The sequence below is a fragment of the Micropterus salmoides genome, unplaced genomic scaffold, assembly GCF_014851395.1.
Source record: "Micropterus salmoides isolate LMB-PRFRI ecotype aquatic unplaced genomic scaffold, ASM1485139v1 Ms_hic_scaffold_3, whole genome shotgun sequence".
Classification (NCBI taxonomy): domain Eukaryota; kingdom Metazoa; phylum Chordata; class Actinopteri; order Centrarchiformes; family Centrarchidae; genus Micropterus; species Micropterus salmoides.
Window position 1 is genome coordinate 3,714,478 of NW_024042261.1, and position 25,973 is coordinate 3,740,450.

General features: G+C 41.6%; 1 protein-coding gene across 5 annotated transcripts in view; it reads left to right on the forward strand.

The window, feature by feature from the left end:
• fat3a (FAT atypical cadherin 3a) overlaps nt 1–25,973 on the forward strand; it is a 322,007-nt gene that overhangs the window by 77,896 nt on the left and 218,138 nt on the right. For 3 of the 5 annotated variants that reach the window (XM_038693324.1, XM_038693327.1, XM_038693325.1), the window contains exon 1: nt 17,916–21,225. In XM_038693324.1, coding sequence (XP_038549252.1) covers nt 17,916–21,225 — 3,310 coding nt within the window. Of the gene's footprint in view, nt 1–17,898; nt 21,226–25,973 lie in introns of those variants that run through there. The other 2 variants (XM_038693326.1, XM_038693323.1) reach the window with 1 other exon arrangement.

Consider the following 25,973-nt stretch of genomic DNA (forward strand, 5'->3'; position numbering starts at 1 on the left):
CTCCACCCTGAGCCATGGTTCTGCTCGAGGTTTCTGCCTCCACCCTGAGCCATGGTTCTGCTCGAGGTTTCTGCCTTCACCCTGAGCCATGGTTCTGCTCGAGGTTTCTGCCTCCACCCTGAGCCATGGTTCTGCTCGAGGTTTCTGCCTTCACCCTGAGCCATGGTTCTGCTCGAGGTTTCTGCCTTCACCCTGAGCCATGGTTCTGCTCGAGGTTTCTGCCTCCACCCTGAGCCATGGTTCTGCTCGAGATTTCTGCCTGTTAAAGGGAAGCTTTTACTTGCCTGTGTCGCCGAGTGCTTGCTCATGGTGGGAATTGTTGGGTCTCTGTAAATAATATAACAAAGAGTACAGTCTAGACCTGCTCTATATGAAAGGCGCAATGAGATAACTGTTGTTGTGAATTGGCGCAATATAAATAAATATTGAATGAAATGCATTGAAAGGTGATTAGACCCCATTGTGACGTCATCATTAGGGCTGGGTATGGTTTAAAATTTTACGATACCTGTACCAAAAACAGTCCCCTTAAAGTGATACTGATACCAATAGAGTACTTTATTTGATACCTTGAGTAAAATGCCACCTGATGAAGCCGTAGTAGTTGAATGATATTATTATTTTTATTGTTGTGGACAAGCAATGTGATCCACTCAGGTCACATCACTCTGGTATTTTCAGAGAAAACCGACAGCTTGACAGGTGTTTTTGTAACTATTTGAACACGAGAGGAGGAGTGAAATAGCATAGTGAGTTATGGAAAACAAATTTAAGTTAAGTTTTAAATAGGTTTGTTGAAAGTAAACAATGGAAAATAATATAAAGTGTTTTTTTCTTTGGTGGTGAGTCGCAAACCTCCAAATAGACAACAGTAAGAAGCAGAACACGAGAAAGGAGTCACCTTAAATAAGTCAATAACCTACACTAAAGATTCTAAAGAAGCAAACAAGGGAAAAGAAAGTCTGCACATCCAGCCGATCACACGAACTACATCTGATATCAGCCTCCGGCTGTAGCTAGAGGCTCTGTGAGTAAGACTGAGACTGACCATAGATAGGTGTATATTGAGAAGCTGATTTGTTGAGGTAGAGGTTTGATTTGATTTTGCTTCTGAATTGGATTATTTTGTCTGAAAAAGAGCAGCGATTGGTAGAGTTTGAAAATGTTTATGACACTGGATCCATTTGTATGATTCTGTATTTAACAAGGCCCTTCAGGGGAACATTTCAGATTTATAAAGGGTATGAAAATCCAGACCTGTGCCCACTGTGTGCTGAACACCGTGATGTAGGGTGGTGTTGAACAGTCTCACAGTGAATGATTGTCTGCTCTACTTGCTCATCCATTACTTTGAGCTAGATTACATACACACCAAGGACATCAGCACTGGATAGCATTAACAGCCTATTGGATAAGTGCGTGTGTGTGTGTGTGTGTGTGTGTGTGTGGAAAATGGGAATTAGTTTCAGAGTGTGACTTAAATAATCATGGTGCAGGTCTGCACTCTGCTCTCTCATTTATTATAAACAACCACTTCTTTGTGTCACCATTACTCCAGGGCTATTTCCACCTGATAGCACATTAGGCAAGAGTGTGTTTGTGTGTGTGTTACGCCACTGTCTAATTAAGGTGTCATTTACCTAAAACCAAAGGGGCCATAAGCCATTAAAACACCCAATATAACACACTGACATACACACAGTACACAATACACAATACAGTGGTTGAGATATCCTTACCTCTGCTAACATGGAGGAAAGAGGAAGGCTCATTTTTACCCATGTCTCTCTGGTACCAAGGTCATTCAAAAAGCAGCAGAGCATTATTGAGATACTGGATTCTTGAGGCTGATACCGATATTGATGTTTAAGCATTTTTCTGATAATATCATATTTGTTTCTCAACATAAACATAACACAGAAAAACATTTTGTTAAGGATCTTAAATGTTGTTATTTATAGGGCTGTAACGTCCCAGTCGATTAGTCGATTAATTGGTCGGTACGTTCTGGTTCGACCAAAATTCTGATTGGTCGATTTTTTGCCGCATTCATTTCATCAGTTTTCATTTCATCAGTTTTGCCGCACTTCATCAGGTGGAAACCACTAATTGCTAATGGGGGTGTTTTCAGAGCACCCCTGTTTCACAGGTAATAGTCTGTCTTAAGAACACCCCCCTTGTTTTTACTTTTTTGGATTAGCCCAACCCACCGGAGGAGAAGAGAGACAGATAAGTAGGCTATAGACGGTTTGATGCTAAATAGGCCTATTATTTATCTATAATTAACTGTGAGAGTGTTTAATAGTCCGTCTTCTAACATGTCAACAAAGACATCGACAGTGTGGAAGCACTTTGTTAAAATTGACAACGGGAAAAAGGTTCAATGCAAAATTTGCAACCAACAGTTTGCCTTCCACAGCTCAACGACAAACATGACGTACCATCTAAAAGCGGTAAGCTAACTTGTCTGCGTTAGGTTGCCCTGTCTGTATTTTGAGTAGGCTCTATGAACATATCAAAATTTGAATTATTTCAATGTTTTAGTGTAATAATCATTTTATAAATGCAGGCGCATCCATCCATAATGACGGCATCCCCCAGACACACCCAGAGCACGCTGGATTTTAAGCCTCCTTTATCATCCAAACGGAAAAATAATATAACGGAAGGAATTGTTAACTTTATTGCTCAGGATATGAGGCCCATTGCTGTTGTGGAGGGCCAAGGTTTCAAGAACTTGTTAAACGTTTTGGAACCTGGATATACCGTGCCAGCACGCCACACAATCACGCATGCACTAACCGCAAAATATGAGGGACTCAAAGAGAAAGCTTGACCACAGATATGTGGACATCTATTAGAATGGAGTCCTATATGACAGTGACTGCCCATTTCATTGATGGAGACTGGAAAGCACAGAGTCTTGTGCTTGAGACAAAACAAATAGAAGAGGCGCACACGGGAATAAACATTGCTGCGCGACTATCTGAAGTTGCTGATACCTTTGGAATTCAAGAAGCAAAGAGAGTTTCTGTTGTATGTGACAACGCGGCTAATATGGCACTCTGTGTGGAAACACTAAAGGAATCACATAAATGGCCAGAGATGCAGGGCGTCAGGTGTGCCGGGCACACTTTGCAGCTCTGTATTAACGCTGCACTCAAACAAGATCCAATTTGTCGTGCAGTGGCTGCATCACGTCATCTGGTGGGACATTTCAAAAAGGGGCACAAAGCAAAAACTGGGCTAAAACAGAAGCAGGAGCATCAAAACGTCCCTCAGCATGAATTAATTCAGGATGTGTCCACACGTTGGAACTCAACATTTTCAATGTTGGAGCGACTGCTGGAGCAACGCTGGCCCATTACCGCAGTGCTGTCTGACCCAAACTTTACAAAGAAAAGCGACAGCAGTACATTGGACCTTACCACAGCACACTGGAATGCGATAGAGGACATTAAAAATGTGCTGAAACCGATGACAACCGTGACTGAGCTGCTGTCTGAAGAGGACAACATGTCCCTGTCTGCAACAGTACCCATGCTAGCAAACTTGAAGAAACGTCACCTGGCCATCGCGGATGATGACAGCCCCATTACCAAAAATATGAAAAGCAAGCTGGTCGAAGAAATTGACAGTAGATGGGAGTTTAAAAACCGAATGATGATGACTAACAGTGTATACATTACAGCTGCAGTAGTAGACCCTCGTTTTAAGCAGCTGTCTTTTCTGGATGATGCCAAACGAGACGAGGCCTATATAGTAGTTGCACAGCTGGCAGAACGACTGGGTGCACTCAGTACAGTCGCGGGCAAAGGTGAACCTGGAAGTGAGTGTCAAAAAAGCAGAAAAACGACAAAGAGAAGATTTTTAATTGCTATGCTGAGATTGCTATGCTGTTGTGCGAAGACTGTACTCTCTGTGAGTAGCCATTTGCTCGTTTTGGACATTAATCAAAATTTATAATTTTGCACATTTATTTATTGGATTTGGGCACCTTTTATTTTTTGTAGCCTATGATTTTTTTTTCAGTTATGCACTTTATTTCGTTTTGGACATTAATAACATTTTATAATTTTGCACATGTATTTGACATACTTGTGGTTTTGGGCATTTGATTCATTAATTTTTGTATTTCTTCTTCTGAGTGCACTTACCTTGTTGTTGCCCTTTATTCTGTTTCGTTTAAAATTTGGCTAATAGTAGCCAAATACTTTTATGGTTCCCTTTTATTATTGTACAAAGTGGACATTTATTATTTCTAGTATTATTTATTGGATTATTTGGGCACTTTATTATTTTTAAATTTTTTAATTTGGAGCCTAATGCGAAATTGCGCTGTGCCCACTGTGTGTGTTAGTTTTGAGCCTAAGATGCTTTATTTTTCAGTTATGCACATTATTTATTTTCTGCTCTTGATCTGGTTTGTTTAATAAATATTCTTTGTTTATTAAAGTGGATGTGCCTTTTGTGTTTATTAAGAGCAAAAACTTTAAGTTAATAGTCTATTCGTGTCTGCCGCCGCGAAGCTGAGCGCTCAGCTGCGCTCTGCTGAAATGATCATAGTGTCTAATAAACTTATTATTATAACATATGACAAAAATAATTGTCTAAATGATGTTGCATATTCCTCAACAATTCTTGTGATGATATCACTAGTTGACAAGCAACATAGTACTATTTTCGTAAATCGTAGGCTATGATATTGCGCAGGTGCACGTGACGCATTGCTGTCATTCCCGACGGACTCATTTAGTGCAAAATAATTAGATAAAAAACAAAGTGCAAAATAATTAGATAAAAAACTGCAAATAGCCTTCTATTTTTTTATGTTTATTTACAATTCATTTAGGCGGACAACAAGGCTATCAAGTACTGCGGACAGTGCACAGCTGACTAATTAAAAAAATTAATAATTACGTCATTTTAGTCGATTTTTAGTCAAAAATTTCAGGACTTTAGTCGACCAAGATTTTCTTTGGTTGATTACAGCCCTAGTTATTTAAGAATTATGACATTTTACAGTGCTATTGCTATTGGCCAGTAACTGTTGATCTCCATGTTGTGACAGACAAAATTGTCTGGAATCATATGGACTGATAAGCTTTGGTTTGCCATCTAGCTTTATTAATTGTGTTTCATAGGCTATCAAATCTGATGGATTAACAGAAAAGGTACTTGTAAAAAAAGATTAAGGACAGTGCAGTTTGTGCTATATGGTAAATCAGTTGTACTTGTGTAGCGCTGTTCTAGTCTTTTGACCTCAATGCAGTTTCCACTCTAATCATTCACACACACTCACAATTTGGGGTTCAGTATATTGCCCTAGGACTTCAACATGCAGGAGGAGGCAGGGATCGAATAAACGACCTTCTGATAAGTGGGTGAACCATTCTGCCTCTTGAGGCAAAGTAGCTCACTTTGTTGGCTTCTTTCTGGGGTTTGAAGCGATGTTGAAGTGACTTGCATCATGCTTGGGTCTTCCATAATGTATGTAACTCCATTTTCAAGAGCAGAATGTCACATACAATGGACTACAGCTGTGGTGACGATCTAATGTGATGATGCACAAGATACAGTGCACTGTAAATGCCTGAAATAGTTGCCAGTCATCTCAGGAAGGCAGAAGAGTTTATAGCCTCACTAGAAGGTAGGGTGAAAAGCTGACTGTCATAGAGAGAAATGAGATTCAAGACTGAAATTTGGGGATAACAGAGCCCTCCTGGAAAACATTGCGCTGCACATGAAAAGTGAGGCTTAGAAGGAGAAGTGGAATCCAGCTTACTTTCTTACCTTCACACACCTGGCCAATCACTGTGTGAAGAAGATGTATATATTACATTGTTGTTATAGTAAAAATAATGTGCAAGGCACCCTTCCTGCTGGTAAAATGCCAGCATAATAATAATAATAATAATAATAATACATTTTATTTATTGGCGCCTTTCTGAACACTCAAGGTCACCTCACAAAACATAATAAAACAATACAACAATAATTGATAAAATTAACAGCTATAATTACAGTTTATAGTTTATAGTTTATAGTTTCACCATAGTTACCCTGATGAACCTCTCAGAATTGCTATTGACATTATATGATACCTCACTGACTTCCGTCTAGTGATCACAGCTGTCTGTGTTTGATGGAGAGTCCCCCCAGGTTTGAATAACTACCTAGGAGCTGAACCTGAGCTGATTTCCCCCTGCACCAGCCTCATATTGAAATACTAGAAGCAGAATAACACTTGGAGAACGAAGAGGTTTTTTTCTATTTCTGGGTAGAGAGTGTGTGTACAGTAACCACTTGCCCTCACTACAATAGTTTAATTGTAATGTTTGTACTGTGGGAACCGAAAAGCTTTGAGGTTTATTCTACTGCCAACTTCATTGGATGTCAGGAGAGGATAATCAAATCATGTGAAATTCATACTCCACTTTATTATCTAGATTAGAGTCCCCAGATTCTTCCTCCCAAGACAAAACAAATCCAATGGAGCACACAGGTCAGGCCCTTGCTTTAACCAGTGCATCGGTGTATGTATGTGTGAAGTAGTTGAGTGACTGGCTTACTTCCTCACCTTTAGTTCATATTTTCTCTACATGCACAAACCAGGCCGGGATGTCTTGCATTCCTCAGCATCCATGGGACATATTCTTAGCATTAATGCATCAGCAATGAAGGTTTGTTAGGTTGGGACCACTTAGGGTTGCGACCTAAACACTGATGATGTGACACAACACAGAATAAAAGCATAGCAGGCTGCAACATTTGATGTATTTATTATTTTTTTTTCATCCTGATTTGATGCGCTCAGCTTCAGGGCTCAATGCTGGTGAGGTTGATGAAATGTCTTCTAAACTACACCAAACTCTGGCGCCGTTGGCATGTGATCAACACTTAAGTTGACAGCACTGGCAGGAGCCAATCAGGAGCAACACCATGTAGTGTATTAGGATTTTATAACTGAATTATGTGTAGGAAACACACTTTTTATTTCTTTTACTGTGAGGAGGTTTTGACATAATACATGACGAAGCCAGTAAAAGCTTATTTTCTTACAGGTAAAGCCTGAGGCTTAATCTCTCATAACAGCCTACCTGCTAGCTAAATACAATAAAGTTAATGTAAGGTAGCCTAATTGTTAATTTGATCTTCAATTCAATTCAATTCAATTTTATTTATATAGCGCTCTCACAGCGCTTTTCATAAAAGATCAGGTCTAGACCGTACTCTGTGATGTTATTTACAGAAGCCCAACAATTCCCACCAAGAGCAAGCACTAGGCGACAGAGGCAAGGAAAAACTTCCTTTTAAGAGGCAGAAACCTCGAGCAGAACCATGGCTCAGGTGGCTATCTGCCTCAACTGTGAAGGAGAGAGAGAGAGAGAGAGAGAGGGACAGAGAGGAAGAGAGAGAGAGAGAGGCAGCCTACACAGTATACACACAGAGGTACAGACAGTAAAGGTGATGTTGCTATAGACTAAATGAAAAATGGTACAGATATGTATAGTAGTGTTAATGATAATAATTGTAATGTTAATGATTATAATAACAATAATAACAATAGGACTAGTAACTATAATTGTAGCAGAGGGTGTCGAGCAGGAACACGGGGGCAGTAGGTGACTCGCAGCCACAGATCCAGACTCCACAGCTCCAGAGCCAGAAACACCTGCAGGAAGTGATAGGAGGAGAGAGGAGAGGGACGAGAAAGCACAAGACTACCGGAAAGGGGAGTAGTTGAGTTAGTAACATGCATTAATGGGATGAGGTTGCGTAGAGGGGGAGAGAAAGTAGAGGAGAGAGGAGCTCAGTGCATAATGGGAAGTCCCCCGGCAGTCTAGGCCTATAGCAGCATAACTCTATAGGCACTATAACTATAAACTATAAGCTTTATCAAAGAGGAAAGTCTTAAGCCTACTCTTAAATGTGGAGATGGTGTCTGCCTCCTGAACCCAAACTGGAACCTGGTTCCACAGGAGAGGAGCTTGATAGCTGAACGCTCTGGCTCCCATTTTACTTTTGGAGACTCTAGGAACCACAAATAACCCTGTATTCTGGGAGCGCGGTGCTCTTCTGGGGTAGTAAGGTACTATGAGCTCTTTAAGGTAAGATGGTGCCTGACCATTAAGAGCTTTGTATGTGAGAAGAATGATTTTAAATTCTATTCTGGATTTTACTGGAAGCCAATGCAGAGAAGCTAAGACAGGAGAAATATGATCTATCTAACACGTGCTGCAGCATTCTGGATCAGCTGAAGAGTCTTAATGGAATTTTTCGAGCAGCCTGATAATAAGGAATTGCAGTAATCCAGCCTAGAAGTAACAAATGCAAGGAGTAGTTTTTCTGCATCATTTTTAGACAGGATGTTCCTGATTTTCGCAATATTACGTAGGTGAAAAAAGGCGGTCCTTGAAATTTGCTTAATGTGAGAGTTAAACGACATGTCCTGATCAAAGATAACTCCAAGATTCCTCACAGTGGTGCTGGAGGCCAGGGCGATGCCATCAAGGGAAACTATATCTTTAGATAATGCGTCACGGAGGTGCTTGGGCCCCAGAGCAATAACTTCAGTTTTATCTGAAGTTATAACATTAGAAAATTACAGGTCATCCAGGTTTTAATGTCCTGAAGGCACATTTGAAGTTTAGCTAACTGATTAGTTTCATCTGGCTTGATCAGTAGATATAACTGAGTATCATCTGCATAACAATGAAAGTTTATGGAATATTTCCTGATAATATTGCCTAAAGGAAGCATATATAAAGTGAAGAGGATTGGTCCGAGGACAGATCCTTGAGGAACTCCATGACTAACTTTGGCGTGCATGGAGGACTCATAGTTAACATGTACAAACTGAAATCGATCTGATAAATAGGACTTAAACCAGCTTAGATCGGTTCCTTTAATGCCGATGAAATGTTCCAGTCTCTGCAATAGGATCTGATGGTCAATGGTATCAAATGCAGCACTAAGATCTAATAAAACCAGTACAGAGACAAGTCCTTTGTCTGATGCAATGAGGAGGTCATTAGTAATTTTGATCAGTGCTGTCTCTGTGCTATGATGAGCTCTAAATCCTGACTGAAAATCCTCAAATAAACTATTGCTCTGTAGAAAGTCACACAGCTGTTTAGCAACTGCTTTCTCCAGAACCTTAGGAAGGTTAGATATAGGTCTATAGTTGGCTAAAACATTTGGATCAAGGTTGGGCTTTTTCAGAAGAGGTTTAATTACAGCTACTTTAAAGTACTGTGGTACATAGCCTGTTGATAAAGATAGATTGATCATATCTAGTATAGAAGTGCTGACTAAGGGTAAAACTTCTTTAAGCAGCCTAGTCGGGATGGGGTCTAAGAGGCAGGTTGATGGTTTAGATGAAGAAATTATTGAAGTTAGTTGGTAAAGATTGAGGGAAGCAAAGCAGTCTAAACATATATCTGGTTTTACAGCTATTACTAAGGTTCCTGAGTTCAGAGATAAGTCGGTGCCAGTTGAGGACAGGTCTTGGTGAATTTTGTTTCTAATAGTTATAATTTTTTCATTAAAGTAGCTCATGAAGTCGTAACTACTGGAGAGCTATGGGAATACATGGCTCAATAGAGCTGTGACTCTCTACAGTGCTACAGTGCTGAAAAGAAACCTGGGGTTGTTCCTATTTTCCTGTATTAATGACGAGTAGTACGCTGCTCTGGCATTACGGAGGGCCTTCCTATAAGTTTTAAGACTATCGTGCCAAATTAAACGAGAATTTTCCAGTTTGGTGGAACACCAATTCCTCTCAAGTTTCCACGATATTTGCTTTAATTTGTGAGTTTCAGTATTACACCGTGGAGCTAACCGTCTTTGTTTTAGTATTTTCTTTTTTAGAGGTCCTACAGAGTTGAGTGTCATTCGCAGCGAGCCTGCAGCACTATCAACAAGATGATCGATTTGGGAGGGACTGAAATTAGCATAGGAGTCCTCCATTACTTTGTGACTTGATAATGAATTTAGTGCTGATGGAATCGCATCCTTAAATTTAGCTATAGGCACTATCACTATCAGACAGACATCTTGTATAGAAATGTTTTGCCCAATGGCGTGTAGTTCAGCAATACAAACTCAAAAGTTATCAAAGATGCTCCGTATTTGTATAGCGCCTTTCTAGTCTTTTCGACCACTCAAAGCACTTTTACACTACATCTTCATTCACCATTCACACACTGACCCCAAGTGCTCAAACAGAAACTAACATTCATACACTGGTGGAAGAGTGGTCAGATAAAAAGGGATTCTGTGGGAACACTATTAAATGTTAAATTTCAATACCGTATACCAAAACAAGGTCGAGGGTGTGGTTAAAACAGTGAGTCGGTTCATGAACACTCTGAGAGAAGCCAATGGAATCTAACAGAGAGATAAACACAGTACTAAAGCTGTCATTCTCAACATCCACATGAATATTAAAATCCCCTACAATAATAACTGCTTTCCAGGACCAGGTCTTCCCCACAAAGTCCCAGGTCAGATTTGGCAGGGGTCCAGAGAAAACTACGGTGGTCGACATTGTTTTTGCATATGTACACACCGACTCAAAATTAATCTTAGTGACCTCTGATTGGCGTAATCGGGAGTCATTACCGCCGACATGAATAACAATCTTACTGTATTTACGTTTATCCTTAGCCAACAGTTTCAAATAAGACTCGATGTCGCCCGCTCTGGCCCCAGGGATGCACTTAACTATGGCCGCAGGCTTCGCTAACGTCACGTTTCTCAAAATGGAGCTGCCAGTGATCAGAGTTGGTTTCTCAGCGTGTGTGTCGCTGAGTGGGGAAAATCTGTTAGAGACATGAACAGGTTGGTGGTGACCCGTGGGCTTTGAATGCTGATGACTATTCCTCCTTTGGACAGTCACCCAGCCCCCCCTCCTTCCTGGCTGCACAGGGGATGCCGGGGGACGGCTACCAGAGGCTAACTCAGGCCGTTCCGCACCGACTACCGGGGACTGGCTAGCTACAGTAGCTAAAGACTGATCTACCAAGGTGCAGAGCCAGACTTCTAAATCACTGAGCCTCGCCTCCACGTCTACAAATAAACTAGACTTATTACACGTACCATTACCGCTAAAGGAGGCAGAGGAGTAACTGAACATCTGACACACCAAGCAGGAGAAAGTAGGAGAGCGAGAGGAAGAAGGAGAAGTCATCGCTAGCTGCTGAGCTAAAGTCACTAATGGCTAAGCTAAAGTACGGTAGCGTTGGCTACCAAAACTTTTGAAAAGATGGAAAAAAGTGTGAGTGCTTAGGCAAAATTACTGTAAGAATAAGTGTTTAGCGGACAGTTGGCCGCTGTAATCTAACAAATTTAACTGATATTTACTGAGAGCAGCACAACACGCTACCAACACACAAGCACCGGAGTATGTACGCTTACCGCAGTACGTCAGCAACTTCACGGTCTGCTCAGTTCAACATGAATCTTCCAGTGTTACCTTAGTTGTTTTCTATAGATTTCTATTGATAAGGATCAACCAAACCACATAAAGCACACTATAACTCCAAAAAACAAAAATCAACAACACAAAAACAAACAAAGAATAATCCTAATAATAATAAGCTTTTTAAAGCAACAATATGTAGGATTAGTTTTTTTTTGTTATTTGGCATTCCCTACCATTTCAGAGTTTAATTCACTGCTGCGGTAAGGACCGGTGTACACGTGCATTTGTTATGATTACATTACTTTTGATCAGAACTAGCAAGTTGCCAACTCTGCTAACACAGCCAACATCAAGCAAGCACAACAACACAAGACACAGCAAGCCAGCTAATACTCACTAGTCCAAGAGAGAGAAGGCCACCTTGGCATCTGTCCTGCATCCTTACAGCTCTTTTAGGTCATCAAGTAAAAGCCAGTCCCATATTTACTCTGTCTTACTGTTTCTTGCATGGTCTCTCTCTCTTATTCACTTCTTCAGTTCCGCCGACATCTTCCTCAGTCTCTTCGCAGTCTCTGCCATGACATCCAGACTGAGAAAACCAAGCTAGCTTCTTCTTATAATGCCAATGTTACACAGTGCAATTGCCCGCAGTGGCAGCGAAAGAGACGCCATTCTCCCTATTAAATGTCAATGCACCATCAAAATGATTGTAAAGTTGTTATTTTAAGATAAACTTACCACATAGAGTTGCTTTAATGTCATGTGATCCATGATACATGGACACACTTGACTCCATCTGTAAATTGAATTTGTATAACCAAACCTATTCAGTGTTTGCACCAAAAACTGTCTGTGTGTGGATATACTTTTTTAGGCAATAACTTTTGACATGGTAGCAAAAAGATGAATGATGGATTGCGGGTTATTTAGTTTTTCTGGCTCAATAGATGGTTTCCTGCTGATTGGTGTGTTAACCAGAGTTGACAGTTGTAATTGTGGGCACCAGTGTCTCCTCCACCTTTCATGCTCTCTATTCCCTCTGGTCTGCCAGTCTGTCTTTCTGCTCATCTTCCCACACTCGTTCCACATAGAGACTGTAATTATCACAGCAGGACAGAAAACAGTTCCAGTGTTTTGCTGCAGGATTTGGCAGTGAGGCCTCTTTACTAACAAAAACATGTCACTCGACCGTTTTCGGAGACTGTGATGTTGCCTGCTGACAACGTCATTTTCATATTCCGTACAGAGGAGCCGCCTGAATGGGCTAGCATGTTGCTGTCGCTAAAGAAATATCAGCCGCCCGGTTGCCAGAAAACGTGAAATTCAACCGTGGTGTTGTGCCGGGAGAGGCAGCGATTTAAACTAGAGTAAGGAATAGTATATATTATACATGAAATCTGTTAAGCTGTGAGGAGAGGGAAAGTCAGCTCACAGCTAAGCTAATTTAAACAGTGTGAAATGCCATAGACTTTGGCTAATATTAATGGTGTGAAGCTAAAAACAAACCTTGACTGAGGAGCCACATATTTGTAAAACTGTTCATGTTGTTGAGCCATGTTTTAAGCTTGTTAGTGGAGTCATTTTAGTTTTCTGCTCTTAACCAGCTAAATTTAACCAGAGAAGGAATAGGTGAGCTCCTGTCGAGACCATCCCTCATCTTTGCCAGATGGGGACAAGAAGAAAGAGAAGAAGAAGAACAAGAGCAAGGAAAATACCCCAAAATAAACAGTCTATGTACAGAATAGTGCAATGAGCAGAGTGTAAAGAATGCAGGAGTAAATTATTATTACCATTATTATTATTATTATTACATGTACATGTCAGAGGTAGGTGAGATATACAGGTGCACATACACATATATGCATACATGGACAAATATACACAGTGCGATGGAGCATAGTGCAAAGGATGCTGGAATAAATAAGTATTATGTGCAGGTACTATGTACTTGAGGTAGGTGGATTTGATATTCAGTATATACAATATACAATATGAACAGTAACAACAGCTCTGAAATAGAAAGGTTATTGCACCGGAATTTTTCCTGACACTGTGAGTCAGAAGTCAGCTGTTCATCAGAGTGATGGCTTATGGGAGGAAACTGTTCCTGAGTCTGTTGGTTTTGGCGTATAGTGCTCTGTAGCACCTATCAGAGGGGAGAAGTTGGAACAGGTTGTGTCCGGGATGAGATGGATCTGTAGTAATGTTTCATGCCCATTTCCTGTCTCTGTAAATGTATAAAAAAGTCCTGAATGAAGGGCAGGTTGACACCGATGATCTTTTCTGCAGTCCTGACTGTCCGTTGTAGTCTGCTCCTGTCCTTTTTGGTGGCAGATCCAAACCAGACAGTGATGGAGGTGCAGAGAACAGACTGGCTGATGGCTGTGTAGAAGTGGATCAGCAGCTCCTTAGGCAGAGTGAGCTTCCTGAGCAGGAGCAGGAAGTACATCCTCTGCTGGACCTTCTTGATGATGGTGTCAGTGTTGGGCTCCCACTTCAGGTCCTGGGATATAGTGCATCCCAGAAACCTGAAGGATTCCACAGCAGACACAGGGCTGTGGACTATGGTGATGGGGGACAGAGTGGGGGGTTCCTTCTGAGGTCCACGATCATCTCCAGAGTTTTGAGCGTGTTAAGCTCCAGGTTGTTCTGGCCGCACCAGAGAGCCAGCTGATCAACCTCCCATCTGTAGGCCGATGAGGCCGATGACCATATCATCAGCGAACCTCAGGAGTTTTACAAATGGGTCTCCTGAGGTGCAGTCGTTGTTGTAGAGGGAGAAGAGCAGAGGGGAGAGCACACACCCCTGGGGGACACCAGCGAAAATAGTCCGGGTGTTGGATGTGATGTTCCCCAGACTCACCTGCTGACTCCTGTCAGTCAGGAAGTCTGTGATCCACTGACAGGTGGAGGCTGGCACAGTGAGCAGGGTGAGTTTGGTGCTGAGGATGTCCAGGATGATGGTGTCGAACACCGAGCTGAAGTCCACAAACAGGATCCTAGCATATGTCCCTGGAGAGTCAAGGTGTTGCAGGATGTAATGCAGTCCCAAGTTGTGCTTCCCTGGTGCAGAAAATGTCTCGAGAATGCAGGAAATTAAGTGTTTAATGCTCCAAATCTTCTGGGGGGAGGACCCCCAGACCCCCCTACTATTTCATCCATACAAGGGGTGTCCGACCGAGATTAGTTGGCCACCTGGGCCAAAAATGCCAGGGCTGATTTTTTGTCCCAGTCCAGCCCTGTTGGACACTGAAGGGTACCTTTAGCGTCAAATAATTACACTTTGTCACGCGGTCTGAAAGAGTCGGTAATGATGCACTGAGATGAGAATGCGTTGGTTTGCCACACAATTCAAGGCCAGTTAGCTTGTAATGAAGAGCTAATGAGACGGTGTTTAGAGCTGTAAGTGTGGCTTCTGTGTGGAGAATGATAGTGTTTTTCTGCATCAGTCCATTGTGGTGTGTGTGGCGAACATTTAGCAGACACGCTTGTGTTTGCTTGTATAGAAACAACATGGCAATTATGCACTTAAGAGCAGAGAAACAAATGAGTTCAATGTCCTGTGTCTGCAGTTTCTTCAAAGGAATATTAACTTTTAAGAACAATGATTTGCCGCTGTAACTCTACGTGTCGATCATTACACACTTGTGTGGTACAGCCAAACGTTGCTCAAACCAATAGAACTTTAATTTCGATTTTTGTAAACATCTTAAAAGTTTCCAATGATTCAATATATGTCAGTTTGACAAAATAATTCCAGCTCTCGCACCACATACTTGTTTTTTCCAGAACTTTTGGCATGTAAGGCCCTTTGTTTTTCTTCCTCTCTCTGCCGTACTCAGTTCTCTCTTGCAAAAGAGATCTTAAATTCAATGACCTGATTAAATAAAGGTTATATTTGAACCCTAAACAGTGTCAGAGCTCTTTGGTTTTTCCCCCAGACTTACTGATTCAACTGTGGCATCTCTCTGGTTGCACTTTGAATGACAACAGTTGTTTGTATTAAATTAGCATGTTTTAGCTTGATTGTTTTCTTATTATCATCTTAGAACTATAAAGAGTAAGGTATTATGCAGGAATAACAGAGTGAATACAACTTCAAGGGAACCAATTAAATAATTTCATATTGGCAGATTGTTTTCCCTGTTTCAAGGAACTACAATTTCCAAACACAACCGTGATCTCTGTGACTGTTGTGGAGGGAGCTTTTCTACAGTGAACTACAAACCACAGTTATGTTATGTTACATTCCTGTTGACTGAATGTTTTTTATACTTCTCAGGCAGCCATTGGTTTCCTTTCATTTTTAACTTGTCTTATACATAAGACTTATACATGCTTTTGATACATGTAGTTAACCCACCATTGTAGATCATTACAGATTTTATTGCTGTCAAATTGTGTTCTGTGCAGACTTTTGCTTGTAAAAAAAATGAACATCCCAGATACTTGATACAAACCCTAACCAAAACAGATGATGTTCAGTGTGATGGCTGTTGTAATAATGTTTCAAGTCTCTGCTACTTAATTTGTGTGGCAAACAGAAAAGATGCATACAGAAATCTACAACAATATGCTGTGCTTTTGAAATGGTCAACAATAAAGCAAAATACAGTAAATATAATTTATAATACATGACATACTATAATACGCAAAATACAAGAAATACCAAAATCAAAAGTTTATTCATTCCCTTGTGCTGCCCTACTCTGTTTCTCACCTCTATCTACATACACACACACGCACACACACACACACACACAGACGTTAAAAAAGAGAAGTATACTTTTGGTGAAAACACAAGCCCAAGCAGAAATATGTAGTAGGGTGTGACATGGCATCTCCAGCCTGCCGATGGCTTCTCTCTATGGTAGATAGTCCGTTAGAACAATGTTGTCACTGATCTCAATAGTATTATCTTAAGGGGAGAGCAGAGCAGTATATCAGGTACATATGCTCAATGTCAACCAGCTGCTCACTGCACTCCAGCAAGCCCTTAGGGCAAAACACTACATGTAGGGGACAGGAATAAGCTCTGATGTGTATGTGTGTGTGGTGTCACACACACAGCAGGGAATACTTCATCCAGATGTGTTTATGGTACTTCCCAATTTGACTGCCTCTCTGGCATTGTGGAATTATAAGAACTGAAAATAACAGCTAAATTCAAGTTCTACATTAGTAACAGCAGTGGTTCCACAGGCAACTGTAGTCTATTGAATGTTTTCCACATATTTGCTATCCAGCATACATGTAATAATAAGCACTATAAGGGGGGAAATTGACTGACTGTCTTGGTTTCTTTCTAAGAAATCTTGAGAAGTCCAGTGCCTTTCTCCAAGACATTTTGCTAGTGGCACATGGTAGCTGTTGGTGATTGTTTTGTTAAACCACTAGTTCTAACAAAACCTAAATACACACACACACACACACACACACACACACACACACACATTGCAGGAATCAGTAGGATTTACTCTTGCCACTGATGGTATCACTATCATGTCCTGAAAAGATAATAGTCTATAAAGCTGTTTGGAAAAAATTTTGATTTAGTCTTGTAATGTATTATAATCTCCGTCCTTGCTTACAGTGCAAACAGGGACTGCTAGTTGCTAATGTAGCATGATGTTACAAGTGCCAGGAGCACTAACGAACAAGTGGGATCGATCATCTTGGAAAACCAACCCACAGAGGTTAAATAGCCGAGTTTCCCTAACATTTAGTCAGAACTGAAGTCTCTTGGATGAGGGACGAAACGTCTTTGAGTATCTTCAATCAAGTCCAGTTGCCCTTGATTTTAACCTTCCTTGGATAGAAAAGTGAACAAAATGCCTGTGGTCACAGCCTGGGTTGAAAGGGTTTATGCAAGTATCATTACTATGCCTCCCTGCCTAATTTTGTAATGGAGAGATGGCTCTCAAAAGCTGACTGCTACACTTCCAGCAGGAGAGTCTTTGTAGATTTACCCATGTAGTTCAGCAGTGTGTTATTATCAGTGCGCTTGGACAATGTCTGTCTTTTCCCACCCCGTCTCTCCATCCCTTGCAGTGGAAAGTGCAGAGTCATCAAAATACAGACCATTGTGGCACTCCTATGGCCACAGCAGAGCCAGATCAGGCTTTCTTCCCAAAACCCAGATAAGCACATATTTGTGGCAGTTTACTTTCAAAACACTTTTTTTCTGAAAAAGAGAACAAAATCTGAACACAGCTGCTATTTGACTATCCATATCTGGTTTCTTCTGGAGATTTTACATTTGAGATGTAAGGCTAGAGTTTTCATGTATTTCAGGAAAGGGGTTATGATAGGGTCATGGTGTGGCAGCCCATCATTTTCTTGTTTGTTTTGGTGATGTTACACTTCTCTTCTTAGCTGTACAATTATTTTGTTCCTTCACAAACCACCTCTGGTTTTTCTGAAACTTGCAATTAACTGCAAGTGTTTCTGTGTGTCTCCTTCTGTTTCAGAATGGACTGATGATGGGATGGATGTGAATATGGGCCAGTGGGCAGGCATGCAAGTCCCTCTCCTCTGCCTGGCCCTTCTGCTGCAGTTGCTGCTCTTCGAGCCACCACCCTGCTGTGGCCAGAACACCCAGGGGGCCCCTCCAGATGGACCTCACTTTGGCTTCACACAGGCTGTCTACCATGCAACAGTTTATGAAAACTCTGCAGCACGCACCTATGCCAACAGTAAAGTTAAAATGGGAATCCACCTGGCCCAACGCTCCTGGGAGATCCGCTACAGAATCACCTCAGGTGATGATGAAGGGTTTTTCAAGGCAGAGGAGTATGTGCTGGGTGACTTCTGCTTCTTGCGCATCAGGACTAAAGGTGGCAACGCAGCTATCTTGAACCGAGAGATTCAGGATAATTATGTACTGACAGTTAAAGCCTCTGTCAGGGGAGAGGCCCTCCTTGAGACATGGACTAAAGTCAGCATCCAGGTCTTGGATATGAATGACCTACGACCCTTGTTCTCACCCACCACTTACTCCGTCACCATAGCAGAGAGCACCCCTCTCAGGACTAGTATAGCACAAGTTACTGCCACAGATGCAGATATTGGCTCTAATGGGGAGTTTTACTATTTTTTCAAGGAGAAAATGGAGCTGTTTGCAGTACACCCAACTAGTGGAGTGGTTTCTCTCAGTGGAAAGCTCAATGTTGATGAGCAGAACCGGTATGACTTAGAAATCCTGGCGGTGGACCGTGGCATGAAGCTCTATGGAAATAATGGAGTCAGCAGCACAGCCAAGCTTTTTGTCCATGTAGAGCGCGTGAATGAATATGCCCCAGTCATGAACGTAGTCACTCATAACCCCTTGTGGCTTGATAAAAACCCTGTGTATGCCACGGTTACTGTTGAGGACCTAGATGAAGGCTTAAATGGAGAAATAGACTCAGTAGTCATTGTGGGTGGAGACCCCTCAGAGCAGTTTTCCGTAGAAAAATCTGAGGAGGGTGAGTTTGCCATAAAGGCCTCTGAGTCTCTAACTTGGGACACTTTTCCTTACGGTTGTAATCTCACTTTGCAGGCTAAAGACAAAGGAACCCCACAGAAATTCTCTGCCATTAAGGTTGTCCACATCTTGCTCAAGAAACAGCAGACAGTGGAAGTTAAGTTTGAGAGGGAGTTGTATGAGCTTAGTCTGAATGAAATTTCACCACCAGGCACGATTGTAGAGGCTATTAAAATCAAGCCAGAGCCTGATGATGCAGAATATATCCTGACACCATCTGCAGATTCTGTTTTCTTTCAAATGAACACCCTAACAGGCGTAATCTCCACCACTCGCTGGTTCACTCAGGTGACCCAGGATGTCTTTAATCTTGAGGTATTGGAAATAGATAGTGAACTCAAAGTTAAAGTGCGGGTAACTATTGAGGATGCCAATGACAACACACCAACATTTGATCAGACCTCTTACGAGGTTTTAGTCAATGAAAGTGTACCAGTTGGGACCAATGTGTTAACAGTTTCTGCTGTGGATGAGGATAAAGGAGAAAATGGATACATAACTTACAGTATTTCCAGCCTTCAACCATTACCCTTCAAAATCAATCAGTTTTCTGGTATCATCAGCACCACTAAAGAGTTGGACTTTGAATCCTCATCAGAGAGTTTTGTGTTTGTTGTCAGAGCATCTGACTGGGGGTCACCTTACAGGCGAGAAAGTGAAGTCAATGTGACAATCCACCTGGAAAATGTAAATGATAACCAGCCACTGTTTGAGAAGGTAGCATGCCAGGGGGTGATCTCTAGGGATTTCCCAGTGGATGAAGTTATTACTACAATGTCTGCGATTGATATAGATGAGTTAGAGCTAGTAAAATATAAGATAATTTCAGGGAACGAATGGGGGTTCTTTGACCTGAAACCTGACTCAGGGGTCCTCTCATTGCGACGTTCCCTTGCCACAGCCAGTCCAAAGAATAGTGTCTTTTGTCTCAAAATAACGGCCACAGATGGTGAGCACTTTTCGGATGCTATCTTTGTTAACATCTCAGTTGTTCATGGGAAATCTGTTCCCAAAAGTTTCAACTGTAAAGAGACAAGGGTAGCCCAAAAGTTAGCTGAAAAGTTACTCAAAAAGTCCAAAGCTAGCACCCAGCCTAAAATCGAGGCAGGTTTTATTGACCTTTTCTCTGTCAATCGGCAAATGCCACAGTTTGACAAAGCTTTTCCTACAGATATTGCTGTGCGGGAAGACCTAAAGGTAGGCTCAAGTGTTTTTAAGGTGAATGCCTACGATGGTGACACAGGTTTCAATGGTCAGATTCTACACTCTATTTCAGATGGAAACACTGACAGTTGTTTTACCATTGACATGGAGACTGGCATTATCAGTGTCTTCCTGCCCATGGACAGAGAAAAGAGGGATCGCTATCTCCTCAACCTAACTATTTATGACCTTGGCCTGCCACAAAAAACTACATGGCGTTTGCTTACTGTCTACATAGAGGATGCTAATGATAATTCACCCCAGTTTCTGCAAGAAGGAGGCTATAGAGCTGTTATACCTGAAAACACTGCCATAGGTACAGATGTAATCCAGGTTGAGGCCACCGACAAAGATCTTGGACCCAGTGGAGAGATTGTGTACTCTATTTTGACCAGCACCACCCAGTTTGGTATCAACTCCACCAATGGGATAGTGTATGTTGCTGGACAACTAGACAGGGAGTTTGTTTTTGCTTTTAACCTGAAGATTGAGGCCCGGGACAAGGCAGAGAAAGGGAGCCAGAGGTTTTCTGTGACCACTTTGAAAATCATACTGGAGGATGTTAATGACTGCCCTCCACTATTTATCCCCAGTGTGTACAAAGCTAGGGCTCTGGAGGATCTTCCAGTAGGAACTGTTGTGGCCTGGTTAGAAACCCAGGACCCAGATTTGGGTTTGGGAGGCCAGGTCCGGTACTCTCTAGCCAATGACTACAATGGATGGTTTGAGATAGACAGGGCTAGCGGGGCTATTCGTCTGGCAAAGGAGCTGGACTACGAGACCCAGCAGTTCTACAATCTCACTGTGAAGGCCAAAGACAAGGGAAGGCCCGTTTCTCTTCTCTCTGTCACCTTTGTGGAGGTCGAGGTTGTAGATGTGAATGAAAACCTCTACGCCCCATACTTTTCCCACTTTGCCTTGACAGGATTAGTTACAGAGAATGCCCGGATTGGAACTACCCTACTCCAAGTCACCGCTTATGATGAGGACACTGGCAGAGATGGAGAAATCCAGTACTCCATTCGTGATGGGAGTGGGCTTGGACGATTTGCCATTGATGAAGAGACAGGTAAGTTTTCTTTGAAAATATTATGTGTTGTGTTTCATGGTTTTAATCAGTATCGCCCTATTTTGGGGATTAAAGAATATACAATTTGAGATGAAAGGTTGTGGAAAACAGTCGCAGCAACAGGCTGCTAGGATAGAGATGAAGGGGTTCTGTAAAAGTTATAGGCCTGAACTTATTAATAGTGTGACTACAAATCTGGAAGCTCTCTTGCCACCAGATTATATGACCCCACAGAACCCTTTACTTATATTTAGTGCACTTACAGTGTCATATGTGCCTGAGCTTTATGTCCCCTACCCTTTTCCTGCTGTCTTTGTGGAGCTTGGCTTGGAGAGGCATGGTGAGTTTTTCTGACATTCCACTTTGAAGTATTCTTATATTGTCCTAGTTCTATTTCTATATAGGGATATCTTACTCTGAGGTCCAGTCACCAAGAGCAGAAGTGGAATTTAAGAGGTTGATAGAGTCATCTTATGCTTGAAATGGGGCAGGTCTAAAGAAAATCAGTACACAAAGTATTCTAATTGTCTTTAGATCCTTTTACCAAAAAAGCTTGATTTTTTGTTCCACTCTGGGAAACTATTGTCAAATGAGAATAATAGAATAATAGTGTGAATCAAAGTGCTTGTTTTATTGCAGACATATTCATGACATAATATTATTGTTATCAAGTTGTCGTGAATGTGAGTATGGTACAGTTTTCTATGCATAGAGGAAGCACAAAGTGGGCCCTTAAAGGTTTTTTTTAACCTTTATTTTTCAGGGGAGTTTTTCTTCTGGCCACACACAAAGTTGCCCACATTCACACCTGGGAGCTTCCCGGCACATCCACAATCTGATCTTTCGGCCACTGAGCAGCTCGACTGTAGTTTAATACTTAGAAATACAACAAAAAAATATTTAGGCTGTACTTGAAGTTCAAGTTTCTTTTGTTACCTTATAATCTCAGTACAGATTGAATGGCCATATACAACAGCAGTGCAAACATAAAGGACATAAGTGCAAAAAGAAAAAAACATATACAGCACATAATTCCATATACAAATACAATTGAGCCGACATGTGGATGACATTGTGGATGAACTACACGGCTTTGGGGAAGATGCCCCCGCTAGTCCTGCCTCCTAGTGACCTGTACCTTGTGCCAAATGGGAAACGCTGATAAAGATTGTGAGCTGGCTAGAGAGGGGCATGGAGAACACTTTTGTCAAGCACAAAGTCATACAATGCAGCGCTGGAAGTAGCTGGAACTGAAGACTCAGGTAGAGAGAGAGCTAGGTTAGCGAGACAAACAGCCAGCTAGCACATCAACTTAACGTTACTGTTATCTGCTGACATCTGACATCAAACTTGGAGAGGAAAGAACAGAAGTTTACCTAAATGCTGTTCCCGCAATTCACTGTCATAGTGTTTTTATCTCTATTTTTGTGACTAGAAGGATATTTTGGCTTTATCCTCTCATCGAAGTTGTAAACATTGACACCAGCTTTGATGTGAGGAGGAGGCAGGGCCCTTATACAGTAGGATGCCCTGCTCTATTACCAATCGACAGACTGTCAGAATTGTCACAGTATGTCAAAGAGTAAAATGTAGAAGTGTCAGTAATAATGTCAGTACTGGTCCACTTCAGGAACTGGTCATGATCTTGATTGCTCGTGAGATGGTGCCATGTGTTTATGGAGTATGATGGAGTCTAGTGTGGGGAGCATATGATCTTTGATTCTGTGGTGATACTTCTTTCCATTTTCTTTGTGCTTAGATGTGTATCCATACCATCCAGACAGTAATCGATAGTGACAGAATGCTTTGATTATGACTGTGTAAAATTGAACCAGTCAACCCTGCCTGACTATGTGTTTTTTGAGTTGTCTCAGGAAGTAGAGTCTCTGTTGGCCTTGATGGTTAACCTTTAGGTCCCACTTATTGTGTACAGTATCTCACAAAAGTGAGTACACCCCTCACATATTTGAATAAAATAAAATATTACACATCTTCTTACTAGTACATCATCTTTAGAATAGGCTTCCTTCTGGGACAACAGACATGTAGACTTGTATAGCGCCTTTCTAGTCTCAAGACCACTCAAAGCGCTTTTACACTACATCTGCATTCACCATCTTCATTCAGTGTATGAATAGTGTCTAAGGGAGCCAGGGATTGAACCGCCGACCTTCCGATTAACAGCCAACCCGCACTACCTCCTGAGCCACAGCCGCCCCGACATGCAGACCAATTTGATGCAGGGGGCAGCGTATGGTCTGAGCACTGACAGGCTGACTCCCCACACCTTCTAATATCCATAACTATGTTTTCAGGTGTGTATAAAATCTTACATAATGAACCGTTATGTTTTTATTACCATAGATTGTGCCATTTCTATCTACATGAACCACAAGTCCCCCTTACATGGACGTTGCCATGTTGTGCTGTTTCAGTGGCCCACAGTGGACAAACTGCTCTACAGAGCACTTTTCATCACTACGTTCTTCTTTTTCTTTTTGTAGAATTGTAGTGTAGACGCTCATCAATATGTTGAATATGTATGTTCAAAGAAGAAGAAGAAGAGGAGGAGGAAGAAGTCATAAAGCATTTTTTTTGTCCATTAGATGGGGGGGAGAACATAAGACATAATATATAAATTGAATTTTATGGTGTTCGGTTAGCTCAGTCGGTGAAGCGCAAGAGTCTCAAATATAAGGTTGTGAATTTGATCCCATGTAGGAAGATTTTTTTCCCTTTAACAATTTAATGATGAAGCGACTGTTTCACATACTCACATGCTGTATGATGAAAAAATTAACAAATCTATTGTTAAACGAAAATATATGTTATGGTGGGTTTTAGTTAAATGCCTACAACTGATGTAGTTTTTACCTCACTGCTGACCATTTCGTAAAGAATGCCATAAAATGATATTGAGAAGCATGTTATTCCTAATTGCTAGGGAGAAACTCTCAGTAAGTTCATGTTTTATACTGGAAATTACCTGAGATCGTAAGTAAGAAGATATATAAGGGTGTACAACATTCACAGTACAGTTTTGTGGTCATGGTTGGTACGTTTTAGGTGTAACAGGGACAGCAAAAAAGTTCGAAACATTTTTGCCATTTATTTTGAAAAAAAGTAAAATTCAATAGTGGCCCATAATTCTAACTGTAAAGGTTAAGACACTCAAATACTGGCATATTGACAATAAAAAAAGGTAAATAACACAAATGTCAGTAATGTTCCATCGTGTCAGGACTCTGACCAGTTAAAACTTTCTGAACAACTGCAGCGTGTGCTCATTCATACAGGGCAGGTACAACGGACTGACTAAAATCAGAAAGAAAAAAGAAAGACAGAGCTTTATTGCCAAGTAATATTTTACATGTCTTGAATTTGCCTCGGTGATAAGGTGCTACACACAGACAAACATGCAATTGACATAAATAAATAAAAAAGTATATAAATATGGAATAAACAGATGCAAATTATAAAAGAATAATAGAACTATGTGTAGAAAAAGAACAATGAGGCAGATATTTATATGTACATGAGCTGCAATCTTTCCTGCATGCCTGAGTGGCGTACAGGTCCTCCAGGACTCTGAGGTTGATGTTCAACTCTCACTTGAGGCCCTCGGAGATGATGATGCCCAAGATGCAGAAGGAGTCCATAGTGTCGACTGGGGTGTCACACAGGGTTATAGGTGGGGCTGGGCTCTTTTTGAAGTCCACGACCATCTCCACTGTTTTGAGACCGGTGAACTCAAAAAAAATGTCCAGTGACTGCTTCCCTAAGTTCAGTGAGGAGTTCATTCCACCACTGTAGGGCCTTGAAAAGGGTCTTGATGAGGAAGATGTGGGACTACAGGGTTCTCAGAGTGATGGGGCGGCCAGCAGTCCAGAGGCAGAGGAGCACAATTGTTGTGCTGGAGTGTAGCTTCCCTAAATCTACAATGTCCCCATGATCTTTCCCTAACCTTAAGTTACTTAACCCTTACCATAGCTTAATAACTTACCATAGCTTAATAACTGTAGTGTCTGTTGGCATTATACTGTATGTTAAAAAAACATATTTCTCATGTTATCCAGAGTTGCAGAATAGTCCAATATACTATATTTTTTCTCTAATGATTTGGTTTAGGTGGGAGATGTTAATGAAGGAAGGGGAAATGTAAGAGTTAAGGAAAGATGTAAGGGGTTAGAGGTGTTACAAGAGAAAGTGTTCTTGGAAGAGATGAGTTTTCAAGAGCTTCTTGAAGTTAGAGAGGGACGCCCCTGCTCTGATGGCATGTGGTAGCTCCTTCCACCATTGTGGTGTCACAGAGAACAGGGACTGGGATTGTTTTGTGTGTATGGATGGCAGAGCAGGCAGCGTTCGTTGGAGGAGCGTAGTGGCCGAGAAGGAACGTAGGCTTGTATTATGGAGTTTTGAGACCGGTGAACTCATCCCCACCAGAGATGAGCCCAGTGAGGGTGGTGTCATCAGTAAACTTTAGAAGCTTGATGGACTGTTGACTGGAGGTGCAGCTGCTGGATCGTCCTGGAGTCAGAGACATGTTTTCTCATCTTCATGTGCTGCTTCCTGTTCATCAGAAAGTCTGTGATCCACCTGCAAGTGGAGTCAGGCACATTCAGCTGAGAGAGCATGTCCTGCAGCAGGGTCAGGATAATGGTATTAGCACCACAGAGGACAGGGCAAAGGGGATGTAGTCATTTAGTCCTGTGGTCCTTGGTTTTTTGGGGATTTGAAGCAGACTGGCA